The 26,717-nt window shown below is 44.5% G+C and overlaps 1 protein-coding gene across 2 annotated transcripts in view; it reads right to left on the bottom strand.

Moving 5' to 3' along the window:
- Nucleotides 1-1,468: 1,468 nt before the first annotated feature.
- The window catches only part of CHN1 (chimerin 1), a 104,672-nt gene continuing 79,423 nt past the window's right edge, over nt 1,469-26,717 (bottom strand). For both annotated transcript variants that reach the window (XM_075756612.1, XM_075756611.1), the window contains exons 9-14: nt 18,995-19,079; nt 7,187-7,360; nt 6,389-6,466; nt 5,081-5,218; nt 3,975-4,080; nt 1,469-2,395 (exon numbers count right to left, since the gene is read on the bottom strand). In XM_075756612.1, coding sequence (XP_075612727.1) covers nt 2,224-2,395; nt 3,975-4,080; nt 5,081-5,218; nt 6,389-6,466; nt 7,187-7,360; nt 18,995-19,079 — 753 coding nt within the window. In that variant the 3' untranslated portion in view covers nt 1,469-2,223. The remainder of the gene's footprint in view (nt 2,396-3,974; nt 4,081-5,080; nt 5,219-6,388; nt 6,467-7,186; nt 7,361-18,994; nt 19,080-26,717) is intronic.

The raw sequence follows: 26,717 nt of genomic DNA, 5'->3' as shown, positions 1-26,717 counted from the left end.
GCCCAGAGCAGCCCTCCCTACGTGCTTACCTGCGTGCACCCCCTGCTTCACCCTTTCCTTCCTGGGATCCTTCATTCCCCACTTCCACAGGAGCTGCCTCCTGGCCTCTCCTCTCTTGGCTGGGCACGCGAGGAAAGGGGTGGGATACCAGGAAGCACCTTACAGCTCACTGGAAAGGAGCACAGCTGCTTGCAATTGCTGGGGGATTATTTCTCCTCCTCTTCCTCTTCCTCCTCCTTCTCTGGATGGTGTTGGCTGCCTGAGAAAGGGCAAAACCTCCAAGGTGCCCAAGCAGCCTCACCTGGCTGCTCCCCTTTGGGGCTGCCGGGAGGGAAGGTGCCCAACCAAAGCTTCTCCCTAACCCTAGCATCTCATTACGTCTGTCTTCCCTGCAGGTCCCTCCTTGTATCACCAGCCCTTCAAGCTGGGCCTTTTGCCAGTCCTTGCCTCCCTGGGGGCAGCTACGCTACTTTCCCAGGACCTGCTGTTTTGTTCTCACACCTCTTTTCCATCCCTCTTTACCCCCGTTCCTCCACTCTGTCCCATACCACAGGGTTCTGCTTTCCTTGATAATTAGACATTTCCACCGTTTGTCAAAATAATCAGGCTCCAAAGCATTCCTCCGGAGTTTTGTACGGAATGAACGCGCCGTTTGCCGTGGATCTTCTCTGATGCATTTTCCCACGTGCAGGGCAGTGAAGAAGAAGAGCCAGGTGGGTGACGTGGAGGCACCGGTGGGTCACAAGCTGCAGCGGTGCCGCCAGAAGCCCTAACAGGAGCGGGAGCGGTTAAGAGTCCGGAGGATTACAGCACAGAGAATTCTAATAATGCCAAACCAACCTCACTGGAAACACCATTTCTTTTTCTGGTCAGAAATTGTAGAAATGGAGAAATTAACACTTGGCTGATGACAAGTCATTTTTTACGCGTTGCTTTATCAGAGTGAACAGAGTTTGTTGTAAGTCTTGGTCATTTTCCTTTCACGTGCCGTCGTGGTTGTACCCAAGCAGGGTGCTAAGGAATGCTCGCACCAGCGCTGACCGCTTCGAGCGAGTGTTCTGTGATGTATCTGCCTTCGAAATTCAGTGGTGCATCCATCTACCCTGGGCAGCTACAACTGTGTGATGGTAAACTGCAATTCCAGTTCGTATATAGGGAACTCTAACAATAAAATATGAAGTAGCCGATGGCTTGACAATACTTTTTTGGTTTAAGAGTTCTGAAGCATTCTTGAGAGGCATCTTGGACAATGAAGAAATAAATTTTCAAAGTAAAGAGGCATTTGTGGGAACCTTAGCAAGGCGTCAGACTCCAAAGGATTTAGATCACAATGGTCTTGTCAAAACCAGTAAAACACTAACTCAGTTAAGTAAGTCAGAGGTTGTTCAGGGTCAAAGTGCCGATGTAAAAAAAGATGAGAGACAGTATTTTGAAACATGTTCGTTAAGTAAAAATAAATAGCTTAATGTTAGAGTTCTAAAAGCAAAATTTAATAAATTAATATATGCATGCCAGATAAAAATACAAAATTACAATTGAAATAGCAATAATAATAAAGGAACATTGTTCAGCATTGCAGATTTCACTGCAGCCACCATAAACATCATGGAGAATTACTTAAAGTAACATTTAAAGTACACATTTTGTTTCTGTTAAAAGCAAATTACTATATGATGAAAAAACTGAAAGAAACCCAAGAAGAAATCAGCCCCAAAAATGGCAGAGAATGATATGAAATGTCAATAAACTGCCAGAGGCTCCATTTCACATAAGTCGGCCTTCTTTTTAGTATCAGAAACCAATTACATAGAACATAAAAGCAAATTCACAACAGGTTTACACGGAGAAACATGCTGAATTACAACCACAAACTATCCAGAACAAAGATGCTGCACCAGTTCAGTTGTTTTCTTCATGGAATGAGTCTCACCGGAACAGGGAGAACAGGGAGCAAATCATGCAATAGCTTTAGGCTTTTTGTTTTTTATTTTAACATGATAAACACCCAGGATTACTAGTACTGGAAAGTATGTGTTAACCTTTTTCAACATCAGCTGAATGGCACTACAGAAACGACAAAGAGTTCCTTCATTTTTATCCTGAATACATCGAAAGCTCTAGCAAATACGGAATTCAGCGACAAGAGCCATTAAATTACTTCAAAATATCCCTTCATCCATAGAACACTGTTGCTTCCTTTTTTATTACAAAACCCCAAAATATTCAAAATAAAATGTCTTCATTTTTTATAAGCATCTCCACCACAAGTCTCTGATAACGGATGTCATTCAGTGCAGCCATCGCATCCAGTTCTGGCGCTCTCATAAGGGTTGGTCCAAAAACTATGCCCAGATTCTCTGCACTCATCAGATTTTCCTTTTCATGGAGCGTTACTCTGTTGTTAAAAAAAAAAAAAAAAGAAAAAAGGACAGTGGTTTTCACATTCCTGCAGTGCCAAACTATGCCTGCATATGTTTGAAAAACTGGACAGAAACATTTGCCCCTCCCCAAAGCCGAGGAGAGGCTGCTGTTTCCAGCAGGGTGTATTTGGAGGCGTCGGGTGAAACACTCGGCAGTCAGCGAGCGCAAACACTGCGCGGGGTTACAGTCAGTCAGACATCCCTGTCCCACCACGCACACAGACCACGTTCCCTTGTGGGAGGGGCTGGCGAGGGAGGGGGCCGCGGAGTTCCGACAAATGAGGACAATTTTGTTTTCCCTCTATACAGCGGCACCATTGGGAGGCCGTTCCTACGGGGAGCAGACTGTGCTTGTTATTACGTTAGCAGTTTTAGCTCTTTTTAGCAAATGTATTAAAGGGAAGTTTAAAAATGAGTGAATTTTGTCACCCTTCTACCTCATCATTCACCTATCCCAGAAATACGATGTGCAAAAGCAACTTGCTAACTAGAGCAGCAACAGCTACTCTCGAGCAGGGTAAGGAAAAATTAACTTCACACGCAGTAAGGTGGGTTTTTTTGCTCCCAAGTCTCTCATCCCTGTGTCTGTTCTAAAACCTCCATCAGAAGTGGCATTGACATAAATGGACAAATCAGGCAGAAACCCTGTAGCTGAATTTTGCCTGAGGCACTCAGCAGAGTCGACATATTCCTACTTGTAGAACTATAAAAGGAAAATAAAAATAAAAGACCTTAAAATAAAGTCCTCTTCTAAGTAAAGGGAATGATTCTTATATATTGACAGTAAGTTCATGTTACTTGAGAAACTAAAATGGATACCCTAACATGCCACATTGGTTTTTTTCCCTACTTTGCTGAAAGAAACAGAACCTGTGCTGTTGTACTGGATATTCGTCCGTCAGTCCCTCTCAAACAATTTTTCGGCCTACTGAACAACTTCAAGTCATATCCGGAGGAGGAGGAGAAACCTCAGACAGAATTTGTGCTCCCACGTTTTTGAGAAGGTGGCAGGTGGAATGAGGGGCTCCACGCCGATGAGGAATGACTGGCAGATCTCACCAGACATGTGGGTGGAGGGCCAATTAACACTGTGCCTAACTGGCATCAGCTCAAGCCTAGTGTGCGTCGTCTTTTTTTAGGGCGTCAGGGTTGACCAGGTTGGACAAGACTTAGCAGAAAAAGACACTGATCTACAGCCATTAAGCTGTATTAGTTCCTTGCTCAGGGAGTGACTTATTAATCCTAGGGGTACTGACGGCTTTTTTTGCCATAAATATTCACTGTAACCTTAAACGTAGAGCAACTTTGTTAGGCAGGTGATTTTCGTACTTCAAAACTGTGGTTTTTTGACCTATGTCCTTCAAGTACTTTGCGAGTGCTTTAAGCAGGATAAACCCCAGTGTTCGGGTATTTGCTGTTGTGCGGAGTATCATTCCCTGCTGCAGTCCATCTCCAGGATCTGGTGGGCCTTGCCCACACTTTTCTGGAGGTCCTAACATGGTCTTTGCAAAAAATGGGTTTGGCTTAAGAGTTCTCTCCAGCTAGTCCACCCACCTCTTCAGATGTGCCATGAGATACCGTAATGTTTCACAGTGTGCAGGCGGCAGCAGTTTCAGCGCCTCGTGGAGAATCTCCAGCTGTTCGTCCGGATCGGTGGTTTCTGAAACACAGAAGTTCAACTGTCACCACACGTACAGTCAGAATTCACACACAGAAGGACAGGAGCGGTGGCCTGCAGAGGAGACGGGGCCTCACAGCTCTGCTGGATTGCTGATTTCCAGAAACTATCCAAGCCTCATGCTGGACGATGTGCCTGTCCAAAGAGGTGCTCGGAGCACAGGCAGGATGTGATTGGTTTTGGACAAAGAAAACTCCCCAAAGCAAACTGCAATCCACTGAAAGATTCCCTGCAGCCTACTAAAAAAAATTCCCCTTGCTGACTGGGCTAGTTTCGCACAAATACAGGTGCAACCCTGGGACAGCAGAAAGTACTGGGAACGTGGCCATCAGCGTCTTTGGCTGTGTCTGTGCTGCTTGGAAAGAGCCTTCTCCAGAGGAGCGGCAAGCCCAGCAGCTGGCCCTTGTCTTCTACCTGTGGGTACCTCACACCTTCCCAGGTGTGGCTGGTGCGACTGCCACGTTGCAGAGATGCGTCGGGCAGCCGGGACGCTTGGGAGAGATGCTCCAGCTGGGCTTCCCACTGCACTTGCAGACTCGCCCTCTGCGAGGCCAGCCTTGAAGCTTATCAGCTTGTAAAAACACTCAAAATGGACACCTCTAGAAACAAGTAACTTCTTCTCTTCTTTCTGAGCATTTTCATAAATCGCCTTCTTTCTGGCAACACAAACCCAACAGGCTTCAAATGTCACCGTCAAGTACTAAGGATTCATGCAAGACACAAAAAGCGATGTAATCCGTAATGTATGATGAAAAGGAAGGATTCCTGCTGACAAAGGCACAGAAAAATGTAACCACGATCGCATAGCACCACGTAGTCACGCTGTAATGTGCAGCGCGTATTTACTCCTGCAATCCTAACTAAATAGCGTATGCAGGATAAGAGCTGATGGGACAGCTATTAAATCAATAGGCAAGTACTGCACAAAAAGGGGAAGAAAAGGATGAGAATGAAAACTAGGAGGAAAATGTGTTGTACTTACTTGCAGACTCTATAAACTTTGGGTAGGCATCATACGTGATGAGTGGAATTGGCAAATCCCTGAAGTACAGTTTAAGTGCACCAGTGATAATATTGATATCTTCATACATATTCACAGAAATATCAGCTTTTTCCCCATCTGTGTGGAGAAGGCACTGACATTAAAGCCTTGGAAACGTAAACAGATGTGAAACAGCATTCAAAAGAAAAATAGTAACTTGCTTAAGCAAACATTATTAAAAAGGACGTGACTACAGATGTTGGCTTTTATAAACAAAACAGAGAATTACTGGGCTGCAAAGTTCATCTTTTCAGGGTGAAAACCTCAAGCATTTTATAAAGAAACCTATCCTTTCTTTGTTTCAACTGATTACCAAAAAATGCAGGGTTTTTTTTGGGGGGAAAACCTGCCTGCCTGATCTAGCAGTATCTATCTTGTAGAAACGTGTGGAAGTTTAGCTATTTCTGAACGTGCTGCGTTGCCAAACACCACATTTGTCAGCACTGAATGAGAAATCAGGGGAGCCTGGGAAAAAAAGTAAAAGAAAGAAAACCAACTTAGTGCACGTCCTCCTCATTTTATAGGAGAAACATGTGTTCACCATTTAGCTGCAGCACACTACCTACTCCTGACTGCGGTGGACACAGATCCAGAACTTGGCTTCTCCAGCGCATCCCCGCCCTGCTAACGCTGCACAGGAGGCAGATGTTGTCTGAATAGGTCCAGTTCTCCGGAAAAACAGGAGAGAGAGTTTCCAGCATGGATTTTGGCCTTCATTTCTACTGGGATAGGGGGACTGCAGCTGGAAAGCCTTTAATTTTCCCACTGCCTTTTCTCAGAGGGAAGAGTTTGTTCTCACTGACCTTCTTTTAGACTGTAATAATTCAGACTTCATTTACACTATTGTATTCATCTTATTATTTTGGAGCTTTCATCCAGAAAGATGGATTTAAGTTGCACAGCCGTCTTAAGGCACTTCACCACTTGCCCTCTCTCCCTCCCCCACCCCCCCGAGCGTAGTTTTACTTGCAATCTAGGGCAGTAGTTGAGCAAGCTTTGTCCTTTCCTACGCACACCATTACTGAAGCACGGATACTGATGGAAGGAGAAAAGAAGATTTTGGTAATAAAGGCCAGAGTGAAGCTGGCAATGCCTTTCTGAAGGGGAGAATCCCCTTCTGCCAGCACAGCTGCCAGACCCCTTCAGCCCACTGATGCAGCGGAGCGTGAGACAGACAGGGGCTGCGCAGAAAAATCGTGTATATTTAACACATCAGCACAAAGTTCCAGCACGCAGGAAAGACTGTACCTCTGTCGAATGCCATTTTGACATCTTCGATAAGATCGCTAAATCCTGAGACCCTGTATAGTCCTTCAGAATTAAGACCTGCAATGAACATTTTAACAAGATTAACATCAGTCTTAATTTTACAGTTTCCTTCCACCCAGTTCTTCCCTTGCCAGGTTCTTCATTTAAGGCAGAAAAAGCAGGCATGTTTTAAAAGCCTTATCGGGCCTTTTCTTCAGAATGAAATCTTATCTTGGCCTTTTAACCCTGACCTTTGCATTAGCTGCCTTGTTATATCAGCACTAAATTATGTTTATACAAAGGATTTCGGAGCTGAAGAAACATATTAAACCAATTACAAGCGATTTAAAAATAACCGAGATTAGCATACTTGATGTTCAGTCATTATTTCAGAATGAGAACAAATACTCTAGTTCTAGAAAAGGATACTCAGTGCGGATACTCAGATACTAGGGGAACTAGCAGGAGGAAACTCATCAATACCAATTGCCTTTTTTTAGCATGTTCACTGAATTTTTTAACTAAAAATATTACTGGAAAGATAGGTGCCAATATATAACTATAACACAGTAATTGTCCATTAAGCAATTTCTAGCAGAATCTATAAAAATTATAGATGGGTATGAACCATGAAATAATGCAACGTATAATATTAGCTGTGTGGGGTAATTGGCAGTCATAAAATGTCTTGTGCAAATCTGTTTGGAGCAACCATACATTCAGCAGAAACCTAGATGACCCAGATCAATCTAAACGGATTATCAGTAAAGTAACGACCGTCCATTAACTATGCCTTACCTCTAGATTCAATTTCCCTAATGCACATGTCTACTACCATTGGTCTCTTAGTGAAGTGTGCTTTTACTAGCGTTGTAAGGTCACAGCTGTACACTTTTTTGACATGCTTCAGGTCTGGCTTGCAGTCATTTGGGACCATCTTGGAACATTGCTTGTGCACATTTAAACCACAATCTGAGAGAAAAATAAAAAGACGATTAGGCTGGTGTTTGGTGCAAATGTGTATCCCGAGGTCAGCACTGCGGAGTACGTACGACCTGATCTTGCAACTACGGCTTCTGTTGAGACCGCCCTACCCATGCAACGCGTGAGGTAGGGACAGACCTGAACTGAACTAAGACAGGTTTTCTACCCAAGACATCTCTTCTATCCCTAGAAGATCTAACACGAAGCGACAAACTTTCCATACGGCTTTTCAAATCGGGATCTAAGGGTCAATTATGTTCCCCACTACTATCACGTATGTTGCTACCAGGATCTAGACTTCCTTCCCAAGTTGCTGTGGATTTCCTAACACTCCCAGTTTTAATGCAGTGCTGAACTGTGGCACTCAGAACCCCCCCGAGGGAGATGAAGGTAGCACCGGGTCTCAGAAGGCTACAGCCCCTCTGCAGCGCGTCGGCAAGGCGGCCCTGAGATCCAAACGGCTTCAGGGACCCCCGTGCTCTTGCCAGGAGGGGCAGCCCACGCTTAGCGCTGCTCGTGACAGGGCCCGCTCCCCAGCTCGGAGGGGAGCTGAAACACAGACGTAGGGGTCACCACGCTGCCGGGTGGTTTCCTGCTACCGAGCAGTGTACAAAGGACTTTGCTAAGTCATGGTGGCTGCAATTCTGATGCCGTTTCACAGAAAGTTTCTGAAACAAAGTGTTCTGAAACAAATTTATTTACTTTAAAAATGACTTAGGAAAAATTTGTTGTGGGTTTTTTTTAAATATAAAGAAAGAACTCTGCAGCTTTACTGTAAACATACTGAGAATGAGATTTAGTTTAAGTGAAACTTAATTGAAATCAGGTTACAGAAAAATGTTTGTTCTGCCTAAACCCACTCAAAGCATAATGCTAAGGGTTTGGGGAAAAAAAACCCAAACAACTTGGAAAACACCACCAATTACACAGCAAAGATGGGAAGAGCAATACAGCCCCCTTGAAGCTAAGCACACGCTGCAACCACCACTACCAGGCAGCCCCCTGGGACTCCATTTTCACTGCTACTGCTACCCCGTTTTGCAACAGAGACTCACAGGGGCTCGTGAGGAAACAGCAACCAGCGCGGAGGGCGGCACACGGCAGGCAGGGGCTTTGCCGTGCTCTGACACGCGCTCCGTATACACCGAGACTCCAGTTCTGCAAGTGTTTCTCTACCTCACTGCATTGCCATATGGAGTCCTCTGGGTTTCTGCAGAATTAAGGGATTTAGGAGCCTGAAGCATCAACGCCTTGATGAAACTCTGCACTGCTTCCTTTCCCACTGCAGCACTGAGCATCTGTCTGTGTAGATTCCCTCTGTATTTCATCCCTGCTGATTTTGCCAATACTAGTATTTTCATTAAAGCTCCATAGATTATTTGCTGTTCTTTCCAAAACAGTAAACCCCAGAATTCATCACTAAGTTTAATTTCCACTAAGTCAGCTGCAGCCTGCTGCTAAAGTCACTGTGTTTACGCAACAGGCCTGTAAAGCACCCAGCTTTGTCACTGAGGATCCTCTGTAAAACATCCAATCTCTGGTTTCAATTAAAGCTCGGCATGTCACCTTCAATCCATCAAAACTTCCACAGATCCCAATCTGGATGAAACGGCTGATTAAAATTCTCTTTAGCTGTTTCTATGCAGGAGAGACTCCCTTCCTTGCAAGGAGCGGTTCACGTGCAGGACAGGGAGCTGTGAATGCTGAATTTCCCACCTGGTTTGATTAAATTTTGTGCTGCAAACCGCACCTTGGGCAGAGCCATGCAACGCAACTCCCGGCCCCTGCAAACGAGTGGTACGGTCAGGGGTACCATGGGGCCCACCCTGGCCAGCCTCGGTGGCTTGCTGTGCCCCACAGCCCTCTCCTGAGCTCGCCCCAGAAGCCGCAGGTCGCGGCCGGCTGTCCCGGAGCCCCAGGCAGCCGTCCCTGATGGGTATCAGCGGCAGGCTCCACCGCTGGCCCTCCAGGCGTGGAGAAGCTCAGTTTGGTCACTCGGGTTCCTTCAGCATTTGCTCAGTTGCCTCATTCGTGACAGAGAGGAAATACTAACAGCCACAGCACTTGCCTTCACCCAGCACTTACTTAAATCCCACATTTAATCAAATGCTCCAAGACCCCTAATCGGAAGGTGCACGACCACGCAACCTGCTCATGCGCAGCACCTACCCTACGTGTGGTTCTGGGGTGTGGGACAAAGAAACTCTGAGCACACCGGGCAGTGCAGGCAAGGGGAGCTCTGCCCACGCTTTAAATACCTACCCACCAGTGCTACGCTTTGTCCGAACTTTGAACAACCAGGTCCCCCTGGGCTTTAAACAGGGAACCCAAATTCACCGGAAACATGTGACCAGAACCCTTTAGCATCTCGGTGCTTCTGCTGTAACATGGGAAGGAGAAGCTGTTCTTGCCTCCTCTGGGTCTCGTAGGAACAAATTCATTAAATGTTTGTGGAAATGCAGAGGAAAAATTACTCCTCTTCGGTGGAAGGTTTAAATACTGTGCTGTTCATAAGACCAGCACTTTTAACAACAAGAAAGCAAAATGCTGAACAGGTGCTATTAAGCAAGTACCATCCATTCTGCTTTCAGAATAAAGATGGAGTTGTGGAGTAAAAAATATAAGTAGTCAAATAATTAGAGGCAACGTCTTAATGCACACACAGAAGGGAAGCAAATTAAGACCACAAAGGAAATCTTAATTGTTGATTTCCTTTATGTTGAAACCTTAACTTTGCAATAATAGTATTTTAAAATGCAAATATTATACATAGAATTCCTAAAATTGCTGCAAGAAGCATCTATTCCAACATGTGTGAAATGCTTTAGTATGTCTGTCAAAAATGATGCCTACAAGACTGGAATGGCAGCATCTCACTCACGATGACTCACTAGGATTTGCTGAGTGCAAATTAGCTGCTTCGCACAGACAGCAATATAGCTCAGAGTTATGTTTCTGGGAATCCAAGGATAATTAAGACTAAAATGCAGAAAAAAAGGAAAAACGTGCTTCCAAGTATCTTATACCTGACTTAAAACAATTATCGCATTCACTGAGATCCTCCTAATTATATTTATGTACAAGAAAGTTTCATTCATTAAAATACCTAACTTAGAGATGTTTCCAATGTGAAAACCTTGCTTCTGAAAATAATTGTGTTGTTGCTAATCCCACAGATTCAAATGGGCTTTGGATCTGACCTCATTAATACCAGAATAATAATTATTACAAATGCACGAGTCAACTTTTCTCCTCTCTTGTTTGTTCTTCCTTTGCATTTGATTAGATTTTATGCACCAGCCCGCTGCTTAAGGGCTTACGAACACTCCTGAGAAACATTTAAAACCTAGAAATATTTCAGATACTTAATGCTTAGAAAATGCATGAGCACTACGTTCAATATTATCAGGCTGTGAGGTATCCTTCTAACAGTCAAGGCTCTTTGCCTCTTATCTAAGTGTAGGAGAGCACCTTACTTTAGCAATTCCACACCAATAAATACTTCTAAGGGATTTCAGCAAATTTTCAACAGAAAAATTGTAATTTTTTCCAATCAAGAAGCTGAAACTCACCAAGGCCCTGCTTCCTACCAGGTGGGCCCCTCTCCCCAGCCAACAATACTCCGTGAAAGGCAGAACAGCCACGGCTCAGTCACCAGCCTCTGGTTACGTTGGTAACTTAGGATGAAGGATGATGTCTTGCTAACTCCAACAAGGCAAAAAGCACAATGGCAGGAGGTCAGTCCTTCTCTCCACAGAGCACTGGGAACGTGCCAGCCTTTAACTATATACAGCTTACTTGTTAGTCCGAAAAGACAGGAATTATGCTGCAAATTGCATATTATTAAATACAAATGTCCTCTGCTCTCATTGCAGATGCTTCATGAAAGCTTCAAACCCCATTATTTTAGAATCAGCTAGGGAGGACCAAGAAAGCCAAGTCCTGGATCTCCGTGTGCTGCCAGGTGGTGAAGCTTTAGGACCGCTTCCCTTACTCACACATCAGCTTCATGACTGGATGGGTTCGTTAAGACCAAGAAGATTCATATGATTTCAAATTTAGGGTCTATTTACTTTTGGTCATATCAAAATAAATCCAGAATAGCGAAGCTGGTGTTAGCAGCTTTACTCTGGATCTAAAGCAACCAGGAGCCTTATCCATTTCTTACAGAAGTTCATCAGAGCCTATTTGCCGGCTGGATACACCAACTGGAGAGGAGCTGATGAAAAATCCCCCTAAAGCATCGTTATCTGCTGATAAATCCTGTGATAATACAGGACAGATTTAGAAAATGCAGTCATGAACCTCTGCAGGTCAATACGAAAACTTCTGCTGACTTCACTTAATCAGAATTTCACCTTGTACGGAGATGATTTTCAGGACTAGGAATTGTAAGTCACACTTACTACTCCTTTTTACAGGGCTATCAAACTGTGGCCACCTTTCAAATAATACCAAATGTGACAAAAAAAAAAAAAAAGAGCAGTCATAAATTCAAGACTTTATAGGAAGTTTGGAAATTTAGAGGAAAAAAACCCAAAAAGAGTAATTTTAGATGACAGGTTTAAAAGTCTGTGATAAGCTGCCCTGACTCTAACAGCATATTGATCTTGGAGTTCAGGTGGGCTGCGACATTACTTCTGTGAGAGATATTAAATTTAAAAGCAGCATGGCAATACTTTCCTATGATGCCTAGAAAAAGGTTCTGCAATGTTTTAGAAACAGCTAATACTGGTGTTAGTCCACTGGGCTGAAAGAACAAATAACGCGTTCCTATTAATGCATAAGCAGAGCCAAAAGATATACGTACGTTAATACCGCCCCATGAGCACACATTATAAATATTTGCAGAGACTAAAATATACTTAGCTGTCGCTTTTTGTTATACTGCTGATTTGATTTTAGTCAGTTTTAGATGTCCTTTGGTTTATGATTTACTGGCTAACGTGGCTGCTGATCACGCTCCACTGGAACGATACCATATGCTACATACATTGCTCTAATTATAGTTCTGAATTATACCCAAGAAAATTTATGCATTTTGTCGCTCTGAGGAGCGGCTTTAGGAGCTAAAAGGTAGATTTACATTATCTGCAAAAAGTTCCGAAAGACTCCTCAGAGGTTTATGGTAAGCGCAGGAGGGCGGGACGCGCGGTGCTGGGGCGCTGGCACCGTGCGCTGCCGTGGCAGGGCCGCTGTGGGATCTGCCAGACGGGGTAACACCCTCACCTTCGGTAAGCCGACGTGCAAAGACAACAGGTTCAACACAAGCACAAAGTACTGGCGTCGCTACTTTTGCAAGGGTGAAAAGGTTATAAAGGAATTTGCTCTCATAAATTAACCATGAGCTAGTAGCTTTCCTTTAATAATTTAATGCTCTTTTCTGTAGCAAAGGAAGCACCGTTTTCCACTCCCTTGGAAGTGGCGTGTGTGAACAAGCACGTGAACGTGGCAGTCCCGTTGGCCCCGCGTGCTGCACAAGGCAGAGGGGTGCTATGAAGGTCAGCCCTCCTCCTCCTCCTCGGCAGAGCTGTTCCAGCTGGCGGGGCAACGCTGGAGCCTTACGTACATGCCATTTGTTAATGTGCAATGCACGTCTGGGAGCAACCTTGGTCCCACCAGAGTCTTAAGCCACCTTATTAAGCAGCACCATGGCAAAAATTGCTTCCAAACATGTATGTATGCTACCCCGAACCTGCTATCATCCATACTACTATATCGTGCACTATAGAGCACGTTATTCTTTAGGAAGGAATTTCTAGAGGACAGCTAGTTACTTGGCAACAAAATTACCTAATATTACAGAAAAATCAAGGCGTATGAAATAAAAAGAAAAAAAGCCCATCAAACAAGCCAATCCCCCCTTATCCCAAATCAAAAGAATACAGATGTCTGCACCTCCAAAAGCTGGTTGGAAAACACCGGTGAAATGTTCTTTCAGCAGAACATGTCTGGTGGCGATGGTTTGATTTTATGGAAGTTTGGAAAGATCACAGGCAGTTTGTTCAAAAACTTCCCTGGCTTCCTGCCACGACACCTGCCTACCTCCTCGACAGCTCCCCTGATGGGCCGCTGGCTTGCTCAAGGCTTCTAGATCTGTGTGGGCTTGGAGATAAAGCTGCTTACAGTTTCAAGAATATATAGCTCTGGAATAGCTTCCCCATGGGAACAGCTCTGAAGCAAGGCTCCACTGCGTGATTAGCATTACAAAATTTTGGAGCTCATTCCTTGCAGGAACACCACCAGATCCTGAGCTGGTGAACAGTCTTGTCAGGCAGCGTGCATCTCCAACAGCATCACCACCCGCCTGAGGTGGGCTGGGACCGTTCTCCCAACAGTCCTCTTCCCACAGCCGTGACCTCTCTGGCTTTGGGTTGCTCTTGTTCCTTTTTTTGGGCCGTCCGTGCCCCACATGGTCAGGGAAACCAGCAGAATCTGGGCGCACATCTCAGAAGCAGCTTGGATGTGTTTTTAAGGTGCAGGTGTGGGTAGAATGGGAGCTTATCGTGACCACGGCATGCAAAATACCTCGAGAGTGGGCAACACAATGAGCAACTTGCCTTCTCTTTTGCTGAATTACTGTCACAAGAGCATCAGCCGTTCTTCTAGGCACTAAAAGCGTGAGCACTGTGCCTGCACAGCTAATGCCTGCGGACGGGCAGGCTCCTTTGAGGTCTCCTTCATCCTTACACACCAGTGGAGCAACACAGGGCTGTCCAACCCAAGGAATTTAATAGCAAGGCAAAACAAAACAGCAAAGGAAACGGGGCAGTTGTACATTTTTCAATTGCTGGAGAAGGAAACGGATGAAATGGGGAAATTCAACACTTAAGCAGTAATTCACAAAACAATCCTGCTTTGAGACTGTACCTTAACTTTTCTAAAAATGAACTCCTGGGGCTTACTGCGGTCAGCGTTGGCAGTAATACTGTCTGGGCTTGGCCAGTGGCAGCTGGTTGCCCCCCACACTGACAGTTCAGCTGCAAGTTTATTTCTATCAGTTCTTGAGAGAGAAGTTACCTACTCCAAGAGAAGCAAAAGTTAGGCAACTGCTCCGTGGGGGGCAGGCTGAGATAGCTCGGAGCACATCCATCCAGGCAGCAGAAACGGTACTTCATGGACAGCCTCAGAGGGTGGTGCTGCCTGGTGCTAAAAGGAGCAGCCCAAAACAGTATCCAGAGCAACTAGTGTAATGCAGTCTTTAAGATAAGCTAATTAATGCTCTGAAATCAGCCTGTTCCAAAAAAATCTTCTGATTAAATCACTTATTCATTAAGAACAAGAAGCAAAAGTGTACAGAAGAAGGAGCAGATTACACAGTAACATCAACAGCTCTGATGGGCTGGAGAAGGGGACAGGACACACACAGCAGCTTCACAAGTCTGCCAGTCTGCTTGTCTACAAGTCTGCTCGGGTAGTATACTAACAGCTTCATTAACGCTGTGCTCGAGTCTCTGGTTAATGCACACTATTCTCTGTTAATGCTGCTGGGTGTTCTGTGTTTGTATCGTTCATAAAACGAACTCCCTGGTGCTTATCTGCAGATTTTCTTTGGATATTGTTATAGTGTCTCTCCTGAACACATTCTGGGCAATGGGATGAGCCCTGTGAGCACAGGGGAGCCTTACTTAGGAGGAATATAATTAAGAATAATTTTTTGTAAGTTCATGCACTGGATTTTGAGCTGGGGTAAACTCTTACGTCTTCATGAGCTTCTGCGGAGCTTCAATGTTTACACAAGCTGGTGGCATTATAATTTCAAATACTTCTTCAGTCATTTCTACTTACGGCAAAAGCCTGCAGGAAAGCATGCTGGAGATGGAGCATGCTGTCAGAAAAGGCAGATTCCTTGCATACAGATGAGTCTTCATCTCCCAAAAATTTTAAGGGGCTATGGCTAGGATGCAAAAATTGGAAGGACGACCCTCTGAGGCAGTAGGTTAGATGCCTAGTATAAGGATTCACTCTAAGGAAGCAAATGTCTTTAAAGAAGTTGATGAAATAAAGATCAAATTTGAGAGAATAATAAGTAAGGAAGAAGAAATTATTCCTGTTCTGCTGGATATACCTCCAGTGGAAGTGAGACCAAATCCACCAATTCATTTCCTGCAGGATCCAAATCTTCCAAATTTTGGAAGACAATAAAGTCTTCCCACGTTTGATGGCTTACATTAATCCCGAAACCATCGTAGTCAAGATGACAGCCAACACATTACTTCAACCAATAACCACCCTTCAGGTGGCAAACATGATGCCTGCGTTTACCTCTCATCTTTATGGAAGGAAAATATGTACTCCTCCTTCTTTTCTGCCATAAAACCTGAACAAGGATAAGCGAGGGAGAACCCATCTTCCAGGGGTTAATCACACAGGACCGTACCTGGCAAGATACCGAACGCCCGCAAGGCTGTATTTTGGCAGAGAGGGACATGTTCGGTCATGCCAGACTGCAACAAAGCGTTGAGTGAAGGCAGCTCAAGTTGCTAAGGCATCCCTGCTGGTTGCTATGCCATGTGTATTGTTAGGAATGTTTGGTTCTGGTTTTTTAATTTTCAAAGGATTGACTTAGTTTGTGTAACATAAACTAATCTATCAGCCATTAGAAATAAGCTGCACTTTTTCCTCCAGCTCTTCCTTCTCTTTTCTGAAATGGGTGACATTTATCTTTGTTGTCCAGTCTTGGACTGTCCACACTTCCCTTCTTGCGTGTTTTTGTGCTTCTGCAAAGTAGAGGATTTTAAATGGTTGAGAGTAGCCCATGCAGTAATCCATTTGTATTTGTTAAACTTATCACTTCTGTACAGTCAATAGAGTCCTCTTGAGATGTGCAACTGTTGGCTATAAAAAGCAAATGCTTTAAAAAGTATAAAATTACATATGATCAGTACAGTTTTGCTCATAGGTATTTTCAATAAAATGATTACACAGGCCACCAAACAGATTTGGTGGATTTCCCTGGAGCAGCATTAAACACCATTTGAATGCAAGTGGGCTGCCTCCTGCTAAAAGCTGTAATTTTTTTGAAGTACAAACCCACTCTGAAAAGCAATGGTCTCATGTGGCTCCTTGTTTACTGTGCCTCATAGTTTCCATATTAAAATGGCTCAGTTCAGAAGCAAAATGATTACTTTTTTTTTTTAAAAACACCCTAAGACCCATGTAAACTCAGCCAAACTCATGGCACTCAAACCTGAGCTCTTCCACACTATTATGTTAACGCTGCTTACAGAGGTCCTCACTATCTATCTGTGCACCTCCGACTTTCCTCCGATACACCCAGATCTGCAGAGCTTCTCGCTGCGACAGCTTCTGCAGCCTCAGGTGACGGAGCAGGCAGCCACTGCTGAAGGACAAGGCAGACTGGGGAACTGCTGAGCCTGTCCTGCCATCTCCACCTCCACGGGGCCCTGCCTGGAGTCCCTCTCCTCTACCCAGCTGCTGATTTCTATGAAGTTTATGAGAATAAAATGATCTGGGAAGCCCTAGTTCTCCGTCAGCTATCATTGCGGTGAGGGGAGGACAAGCGAGGTGGGTCGGCTGCAGCCAACGCTGTTGGGAAAGCCCAGCCGACCCTCCTGCTCCTCACCCCAAGCCATGCAGGACGTGGGCAGCAGCCAGACCTGCCAGGCTGAGGAAGAGCTGCCCGGCCGCCTCGCCACCAGGCTCCTCTCCTGCTCCCCTCCTGCTCCTCCTTGCGCCCCATCAGCAGCTTGCCTGGTTGTGCCGAAAAATCTCAGCCTCCCCCTGCCCCAGTGCCTCACTGATGCTTCAGCAAGTGTGGTCGTACACCATGGGATTTTAAAATATAAATAAGATCATCGAAATTACTGGAAGCTACCAACACCGATACGAAACCTTACACAAGATACAAAGCCCTAATTATAGTTTCTAAACCTATGAAGTCATCTAATACACATATGTTCCTCTATACTGCAAGGAGGGAAAAAGGAAACATGCAGTACGCTTATTACCATCTTCATAAGGAGGAAAGAAAACCAGACTTTGGAAGCTTTTGGAAACTCATAATTTACAAAAAAATCTGCATAAAACCAGAAAATCAGCTGTACTTTTGTTTAAAAAAAAAAAAAAAAAGGCAGTATAAAATCATAAGCACTTTGGGTTTAATTCTAAAAGCAGTAGCATTTGTTCATTCTACAGTGACGTGCAGCATTGCAAGCCTTCACGCTGCTTGTTTTTATTGATTTTCTGGATCAAAGTTACTTAAAATAAATCTGAAAAATACTAGATATTTCTCCTAAATGCCAAAACTGAGGCATCTACTTCAGGCGAGGAAGAAGATGATGGCACACTTACTGGCTCACGTGCCATCAAAAAATGACTCCTTCAATCAGAAACCAACTCAAGAAGAAAATCGGGCTTCCTCTCTCTCTTCTAGCACTGTACACCCTGTGCAAAATCAACAGCAGTAAAAAGTACCAACAATCTGCATTCATAAGTGAAGGATGTGGCTGCAACCCCAAATACTTAGGGGGAAAACACTGAGAATAGAAACGCCATTTTAACATAACCCTTACTTAAAACAGAGCTGCACTCTCCAATACATCCCGGTCAGTGCAGAGTCTACTGATAACGATAGAATATTGCATTCAAATAATTACGGGGGAAGGATTTTAAAATATTTCAATCACATTTGGCTATAAATTATTGCAAGTTTTACATTTTTTGCAGTTCTGTGATAAAAAGCCCTCTTACTTGCTTGAGACAAGATTTCAGAAAGCTTTAGACAGAGCAGATTTTCTTAAATTAGCTTGAAAATTCAGTTTCCAGGGCAACATACACAGGTCTTCATACATCACCATTTCTTTGCACCATTTTTATAAATGTGGTTGCTTGCTAGAATGTCATAAAATACTTTTTAAATACAGTAAACTATTTTGATCACTTTGATCCTTTTTTTTTTTTTTTTTGCCTTTGAAAAAAGCTGTCCTTTCTTTTCAGAAGAATCGTATCGGTAAAACTGTCAAACTGTTTTACTTCAGAGAAGCTTTATCCCAGCAATGCCTGCACTGACACCCACACGTGTAATACATTTCTACCAGCACCTGAATGTTTATGTAACATTTCCGTACGCATCCCTTAGTCATCGTCCCTTTTCTCACTTTAAGTTTGCAAGAAGAAGATATGACTTAGGGTCTACGGCACGTGGTGAGTCTGCTGGCTTATAGAATCATAGAATTATCCGTAAAATAACCGGAATACCTGTTTTCACGGCAGCAATGTGAAATTTGCTGATTGCCCACCTGGCACATGGAGACCTCAGTGAGTTTCTCACACCTACCAGTACGTACAAGCGTTATAAAAGAAATAAAGCTAACACCACATCCACCTATTGTCTCCTCCACTCTGAAAGGGGAGGGGGGGGAATAAATCCCGTCATGACGATTACCATTTCCCCTCCGTGCGCGCTGGAGAGGTGCTCTGCATCGCTGCAGTGACGTTACCAAGACAGGTACCTGAAATCATCAGCAGCGGAATGGACACGTTCCCTTCTGAGATTTTAACAGGGGTCAGATCAGACCCTTGGCACGCGGCATGACGGTGGAGCAGACAGCACATGAAACAGTTACAGCATCAGGAAAAGAGGACTGAAATGACCGTTACCTGCACATTTTACTCCCTGAGCAATGAGGCCCCACATAAAGTTGGCGCAGTATTCACACCAGTGCGGGCCCCTGAACGTGTGCACCTGCAAGACAGCAGCAGAAAGGAAAATTACGGAAAATGACCCAACTATTTCACAGACGTCAATAGCAACGTGTCTAAACAAGGCAGAATTCCTCTTCTTCGAAGGCACCACGTGCAGTCGCTGGAAGCTTCCCTTTATCACCGCAGGAAAGGAAGAAAGAAACGTAAGAAAGATTTAACTGCCAAGACTCTTGCAGCCCTACGGGAAGTGTGAGCTCTCCATCCCGAGCCGTCCGGAGCCGCAGAACCAGGTCTGGGGGGTTCCGCTCTCAGACCGCGCGGGGCAGAGGAGCGACGGCAGGTCACGGCCCTTCTCCTGCCTCTCGGCATCCCTCTGTCCGAGGGGGATTTTAGCCACGAGATGAGGCTTTTGCAGTGACCGTGCAAGAGTTCGGCTCTCAATTCAACATGTCTTCTGCTTTGCCCTCCCCTTTGTAAGGCACTGTGTGAAAGGCGTAGGGGGCTGCAAGATTTCGCCCTGGGCGGAGGGAGTCCTGCCAGGCAAAAATACCAGTGCTACACAGAAATGCTGCACACGCACGTAGGGGCTTTTCAGTTTAGAGTGACTCTAAAAGGAAATTATTCTCTTCAGATTAATGCTACATATTGAAAACCCAAATGAATCCAGTAAATGGAAACAAAAATCCACTGAACCAGGGAAAAATTGAAAGCTAAGGAAGAAAAACCCCAATGCTGCTTTCAATCCTGGCTCACATGCTTGTTACAAATCCTGCAGCCACCATTAGCTGCTCCTGATTTTATTCTGATAAAGTTCCTGCTGTAGGAAACCACAGGATTCTTTGCAGAGAAAATCATTACTTCCTTAGCCAGCGTAAAAGGCTTCGAGCCTCTATTTAGAACAGACAGGCTGACAAAAAAAATCAGTAACCGCTGATCATAAAGAAATGAAATCTGCAGTGAAATGTAGTAAAAATGCTTTAGGCTTAAATCACTGGGTTCTCCAGAGTTGCTGAGCGGGTAGCAGAGCAGGCAGTAACCTCACGCACGTGCACTGCCCGGTCGGATCGGCGCGGAGCAGAAGAGAGAGGGAGCTGGCCGAACGGCGCATGCCTGACATCCACACGCCGCTCTGGTTACAAACAGCAAAACGTGAAGCGGCCTCACCGAGGTGGGGAGCATCCCCCACGCCGCTGATTTAACTAGCGGCTGGATCCCAGGTGACACGTACCTCAGGCCCAGAGCAGCACCCAGCAATTCAGAGCACGTGTCGGTTTTGGCTAGGGGAAGGTCTGCAGCCTCCCGGGCACCTGCTGCCCACGAAGCAGCAGTAAGGTCGATTCCTGTAGCAGTTTGGAAAGTTACTCCTGAATTCACCGAGTAATTCACCTGTGTGTGTCTGCGCTAAGCTAGGCTGATAATCGCCTCTAGCCCTACACTGCTGAGCATCTCTGGAGGAAGCGTAGTGGTGCGAAGCATCGTGCTCCCGCAGCGCTGGCAGAGCCTGCCTGCCTCCCCCCAGCCCTGCCAGCTGCCGTCCGCACCCACTCCCACGGGCCTTTTGGAGGGGCGAGGTGCTCCACCAGCCCCCTGCTCCCTCCAGCTCCAGCTGGCTTCTACAAAGCAAATGATGACAAGACTGTCAGCAGCTGTAATCTCCATTTTCTTTTTTCCTCTCACCACAAAGAGATTTTTCACACCTTCCTCTCTGTTACCCACCTGCACTACTTACATCCTCTTGGCCTTCTTCCTCAGCCTTGGTTTTAGTTTTTTGGTTTTGGGTTTTTTTTCCCCAGGTCTTTGGCAGTGTTCCCTTCCCAGAATAAGCACGTTTTCTGCTATCTCCAAGCAAAATGCTGTGCTTTAATCCCTGCAGGACTAACAGAATATTTTCAGGGGAAAAAAACCCCTTTCAGTCACCATAATTTTTTTTTTTTGGTCAAAGGAACATTCCCCCAAAAAACACTTATTTAAAATATTTCTCAAAATTCCCATTGAGGAAAATTGAAACAAAAGTGACAGTTCAAAAGTTTGAGCAAAATTTAATCTTTTTTCAGAATCCTGCTCAGTTTTGGATGAAAATGTGGGTGGGTTTTTTTTTTTTAGCATTCTTGATTGTAAAGAAGGGGGAATTTTGTCTTGTTCCTTGAAATGCTGACATTTTAATTTCTTTCTTTAGGCAGAACAAGAACAAATTCTGACACATAAATATTTCTTGCTAAATAAAAAGGATGATACTATCCTGTGCTTCTCTGCTTGCCGATCTCAATTCATCAAACTCGCCAAACGTGACATTTGCTGAAGTGTTTCTAATGCCTTCCCTGGGTCCTGGGGTCCCATCTTGGCCTCTCCAGGGCCGTCCTCAGCCCTGACACTCACTAAACCTCAGCTGCCCAATCGCTAACTGCATGTTGGTTTAGCGGTGAACACTCCTCCTCCTTGGCATCTTGCTCCCCACCATCGTCCCCATGCTTCCACCTCCTCCTGACTCTCCCGAGGAACTCTTCTACATGGTCTACCGCATCCCAAATCTGCCACTCCAACCTTCAACCTCCCTTCATTTTTATTTTATTATTATGATATTCATTTTTTTATGTGCTCAGTTTCCTTTATGTTTCTAATAACAATTAACCACCTAGATACAAAAAAATTACCTTTCTACTACAGCCAGTTCCCCTGACATTCTCCTGGCTCTCAGCTCATCCCTCAGACAAGTTTACATGACTCATTATCAACTTAAAAATGACAAGGACAGAACAGGCTTTCCTCTTCCCTACCAGCACTGCACGTATTGGTTACCCTTCACAAGATCAAGACTGATTTTGCCCTTCAGGACCATTGTCTCAGCATCATTAGTACTGTTCTCTCGTCCCGAGCATCCAGCATCCAGGCTTCATCCAATACTGAAATGCCTTTCCATATCATCAGTTAAGAAATTAACTTCTCTGCTGGAACATTTATCCAGAGCCTGCTTAGCTTTACACTGCCCCATCCAAATTACTCTTTCTTATCCATTACTCTGATTGCAAATTCAAAACAAATTAGAAGCTGAGGGTAGGTTTTTCTATGTTCCGTAGTGCTCTACCTTGCTTCGTCCTTTATCTGACGTGCAATAGGGAGGTTCTCTGGCCATAGTGATTAGGAGGCCCAAGGCCGTAACGTCCTTCCGCCCCTGGTGTACACAACCCCGCCGGATCAGCTCTGAAGCCCCTTTTGGGGTTTCTAAGCGGTGCTGTCCTTTCCCAGAGCTCGGCGGTGCTGGAGCATCCATCTTCCCACTACCGCAGAGTGGAACTGGACGTCTAACCCTGTGCTGGTCTGAATACACACCATCTCTGGAAATGAAATCAGACACAGTAAGTGATGCCAGAAAATAGCGAAAAATTGGTCTTCTGTGGTCAGCACAGCCTCTAATCCTGTTTGATCATGCAGAGTGAGACCTGGCAGCATCCTAAAAAGAAACAGGTTTGCATCCCTTTGCTAGTTCAAGAGCCAGCACCTGCAAACAATACTGCATTTATTACATGACACTGTTTAATATAGCATTCTGATTTTTATATTTAATTCCCAATTCTAAGAATCTGCCAAGCAACTTGCTTGTTTTCAAAACTAAAATATGCTTTCCAGAAAAATTTCTGAAAACACACCCAGCAGAATCCCAGAGATCCTGACTTAAATTACAAGGGGTTTGTTTCCCCTTATAAAAAGAGCATCTGCCATATGCAGATTTTACTGTCTTACAAAATGTGAGAGAGCAGGATTGCCAACTGTGGCTTTATACCTCCCAACCCTTCCATTCTCACTCCCGCCCCAAAAAAATCTTTTTCTCTCTCTTTCCATAAGGCTTCAACTGTAAGTGATTTTTTAAGAACGTGGAAAATGGGTGAGGGGGAAAGCAAGAGAAACTGGTTTTCATCTTAATTTCTAAATTCCAGGGGAAATACTCAATTTAAAAGAAAAATCTAGATAATTTTAAAGGAAAATAGTTGCTTCAAAAACTAGATAAAATCCTATTACTAAGCTGTCCTGTAAGTCTGAGGTAAGAGGAGAGTCTCACATTGGGCTCACACCTAGGCATTTCTATTTTGAACTCTTCCACATCGTCAGCAAGGTATAATAAACATTTAACTACTGGGATCTTACGTAGGAGGACAGTTTTTTGCTTAGGCTTGAAAGACGTTTTCTTAAGAAGAGCTCACCTCCTATGATTACTAACTATAAGTGTTACAGAATTTATTTTTGTTTTGCATTCATTAAATTATTTCTTAGAAAGAGAGACAAAGTTTTAGGAGAACCAAACAAAAAATGATTCGGTGGCTGTGACACCAGATTATACCGCAACTGTGAACTCGTCAAGCAGATCTCTCACCGCTATTTCTCAGGCTCTGTAAAGGTCATTGCTGAAGGTAGTTACCCATGTATCTTGTAACTCCACTTATTTTTTACACTTTTGGTTTTTACTAGGCAATTGTTCAGCTAGCCTTGATTGCTATCTGAAAACCAAGAATGAGCCAGCAGATAATTAGTATTTGTAGCTGGGAGCCTTACATTACATTACTTGTCAAGGGAGGGAGGAAGAGACCGAGAAGTATCAGCAAAGTGCTGCGCAAACGTGACATGAGAGAACACGATGGATCGGCAGAGCTTTAGCAAAGCCACCGCTGGGAAGAAAGCAGGGCTGGATCTGACCAACTATGGTTATGCAAAATCAACACTGAACACAGAAAACAAAAGTCCTTGTGACAGCATATAAAAAAGTCTTCCTTTGCAAAGAAGCTGCTGCTGTGGTCTCCCTGAACACCTGCCCATCGGGACCCTGCTCTGTACAGAGCATCTCTTCCATGGCCCTCCACGCTGAACTGCTGAATAAGGGTTTTGGAAAATCCAGGCATGACCATCTGTGCTGGGATGAAATACAACAACTAGGAAAAGGATGGGAAAAACCATTGCAGCTCTACCCTCTCGGGCTCCCAGAGTCCCATGCTCTGGGTAGAAACCTTGTCGGTGCTCGGGGAGGAGACCAAGCTGACCAGGGCCTGAGTAAATGGCACACATCGGAGACTTGTACTGTGCTCCAAAGGTATGCTTCTGCTGGCTATGCTGTCTTTCAAACAAATTCCCGAGGATGGTGGGACACTGCTGACGAAGGCTGGCAGCTCAGTGGTCCTAGCTGATCTGCAGTTCCATCAACTGAATTCTGCCTGTTGGGACTCTACCAAGCTTTTAATTGGATATGGGAGACATCCTAAGTCTTAATTAAAACGATGAACTCAGCCTGTATTATTAATGTCTGTCTTCCTTGTCACAGTTGATTTTATCAGGCACTGAGCGTACCCATGCTGGCAGCCAACAGGCATGCCCTTTTCATCCATCCCTGGTCCAGGCAGAGATCGCCTGGATGTGAAGAGTACAGAAGAGGCATCAGTGAGAAAGTCAATCGACTCAACTATCAGTTTGGGCAATGCTTCAATTTAATCCTTGCATATATTACGATGATTAGCTAGTGCCTCTAAAACAAAGGTCTCAAGCACTCCCAATATTCCAGCACATGATATTCCTCCTGTGAAGCAAATATTGCTGCTTATGAGTAATCTGAGAAGCGAAAAGACTGCCATGACAACCCACGCGGCAGAGCTGTATCTGCAAGATAATTGCTTTCCTGTGAAGGTGTAACAGAAGTGACAGTAACTGAGACCATTGGAACAAACCTTCTCCGAAACGAGAGCTGACTTTGCCTAGACCAGCTGGGGTGCTAACTGTGGGGAGCCAGCCTGGGATCGCCCCGATGACTTTGTCCAGCAGCTCTTGAGAGGAAAGATGCTGGCTGAATGCTCTGGTTCAGAGCGTGGAGTATTAATAGCATCGTTATCGCCAGTGGGTACGCTGACATGAATGCTGAGCAGGCAAACCTTCCTCCAGGTCCTCACCCACTTGGGGCCAGAAGTGCTGTCATGTCTTGTTTCACTTTCTGGTTTGCACTGATCATGTCAGCAGAGATGGGAACAACTGGAAAGTGCAGTTAGGTCGTGCTCTGTGAGAGCCACAGCAAAAAAACTGATGAATAGCAGGTTGTTGGCTTTTTTTGCTTGTAAATTCAATGAAAGTGGCCACCTTTCTTTCAGGATGGAATAGCGGGTTTTCTTTACATTGGTATCTGGAAACTGGAACATTGTCCATTTTATTCCAGGCCCAAGTTACTCGAGACCTGTATCCATGCAAAAAATTCTGACACTAGAGGTGAAAATTGAATAAAATCCCTAGAATTAAAATTGTAATTATATACATACCACATATGCTATATGTAATGATGTAAATAGAATATAAAACCCTAAGAGATTCCTACAGAAAAGCTTTTGCAATGATGCTAAGGCTAATTTGGAGGAAAAGCTGTTGATGATGAGAGAGCACGACAAGCGCTACGTGCTCCTTGAGGGAAACTCCCAGCCCTCCCCAGCAGAATGCTTCCTGGCGACGCCACAGACACGAGCTGCTCCGTTCCTGGGCCCGTGCACATGGAAGACTCACAGGATCCACATCTGGGGACTAATAAAAATACTGGTGAGGTGGGAAGGAATTACAGCTTAAATAAATTAAGGATTTAGAAAAAAGGCTTTTTTTTTTTTTTTTTTTCCCCAAACAGAGGCAACCCTTGAATTCAGGGACTAGCCCTAAGAAACCAGAAAGGGTTAAATAATATTCTGCTATTTGGAATGTGCTTTGGAAAAGCCCAGGCTTTTCCAAAAAATGTAAAAAAGTAAAAGTAACATTAAATAAATACCTTAGGAGACTAAAAATCCATCAATGCCTAAAAGCTTTTCTGGCTTTAACTGTCTTAGAATACACTATGAGTTTCAGAAGAAACAACGTAGAGCTGATGAGGTCTTCTCAAAGTTTCATGGAAGTTTTTCTCCAGATAGTCTCCCTGCCTTTGAACATTTTTTTCCCCTCAAGTACTAGGAGTCCAAACAAAACATCAAATTTCCTGAGGTTTTCTTATCTGTGAAAACACGCAGAGACTCTCCCTGGGGACTGTGCTAGAGGCACCCAGCTCGCTTTTGAATATTCATTTGAATGCAGTGCCTCACTTAAAAGATGTTTTGAAAATATGTTCAGTGCCAGGTCCATACCTAATAAAAAAATCAGCATCCTCTTTTCAGCGGAGCTAGACCAATTTACCCCAAATCGGCACCTGCCCCAGTTTTCAGAAGATCAGAAATAGAAACGAGTTCATGTTAGAAGTCACAGAAAAATGGCTCTGCTTAATATAGTAAGAGTTTGTTATAGTTTCAGGTCTTTTCGCAGCATTTCTTCTGCACTTTCCATCTCCCTGTTTCCCAGTGTGTAGGCACGGCTTTGCTGAGGAGCTCTTGTTACAATAATAAGATTTGACATGGAAGCGATTGCTGTGACTTTTTACACTAGTGAACCACCTAGCACAGATACAATTACACCGGCAGAATCTGGGCCAGGGCTAGGTTAGCTTATTTCTTTCAAAGAAACAGTACAAATTTCACTGGCAGAGTAACTCCAGTTAAAATCAGCAGTCTCTCCATTGAAGTGATGCTTGAGTCTGTCTGTACTGGCAAAGCCTTTCCAGTAGAGACTGGTCCTCACCTGCGCCTTCACTTTTTGTGCACATTTAAGGCTATATTCTACCCCCAGTTACTTCTGGAAAAGCACG

The sequence above is a fragment of the Balearica regulorum genome, chromosome 6 (genome assembly GCF_011004875.1).
Source record: "Balearica regulorum gibbericeps isolate bBalReg1 chromosome 6, bBalReg1.pri, whole genome shotgun sequence".
In the NCBI taxonomy this organism is placed as follows: Eukaryota; Metazoa; Chordata; class Aves; order Gruiformes; family Gruidae; genus Balearica; species Balearica regulorum.
Note: the sequence above shows the minus strand (reverse complement) of the source record. Positions and strands in the feature narration are given on the sequence as shown.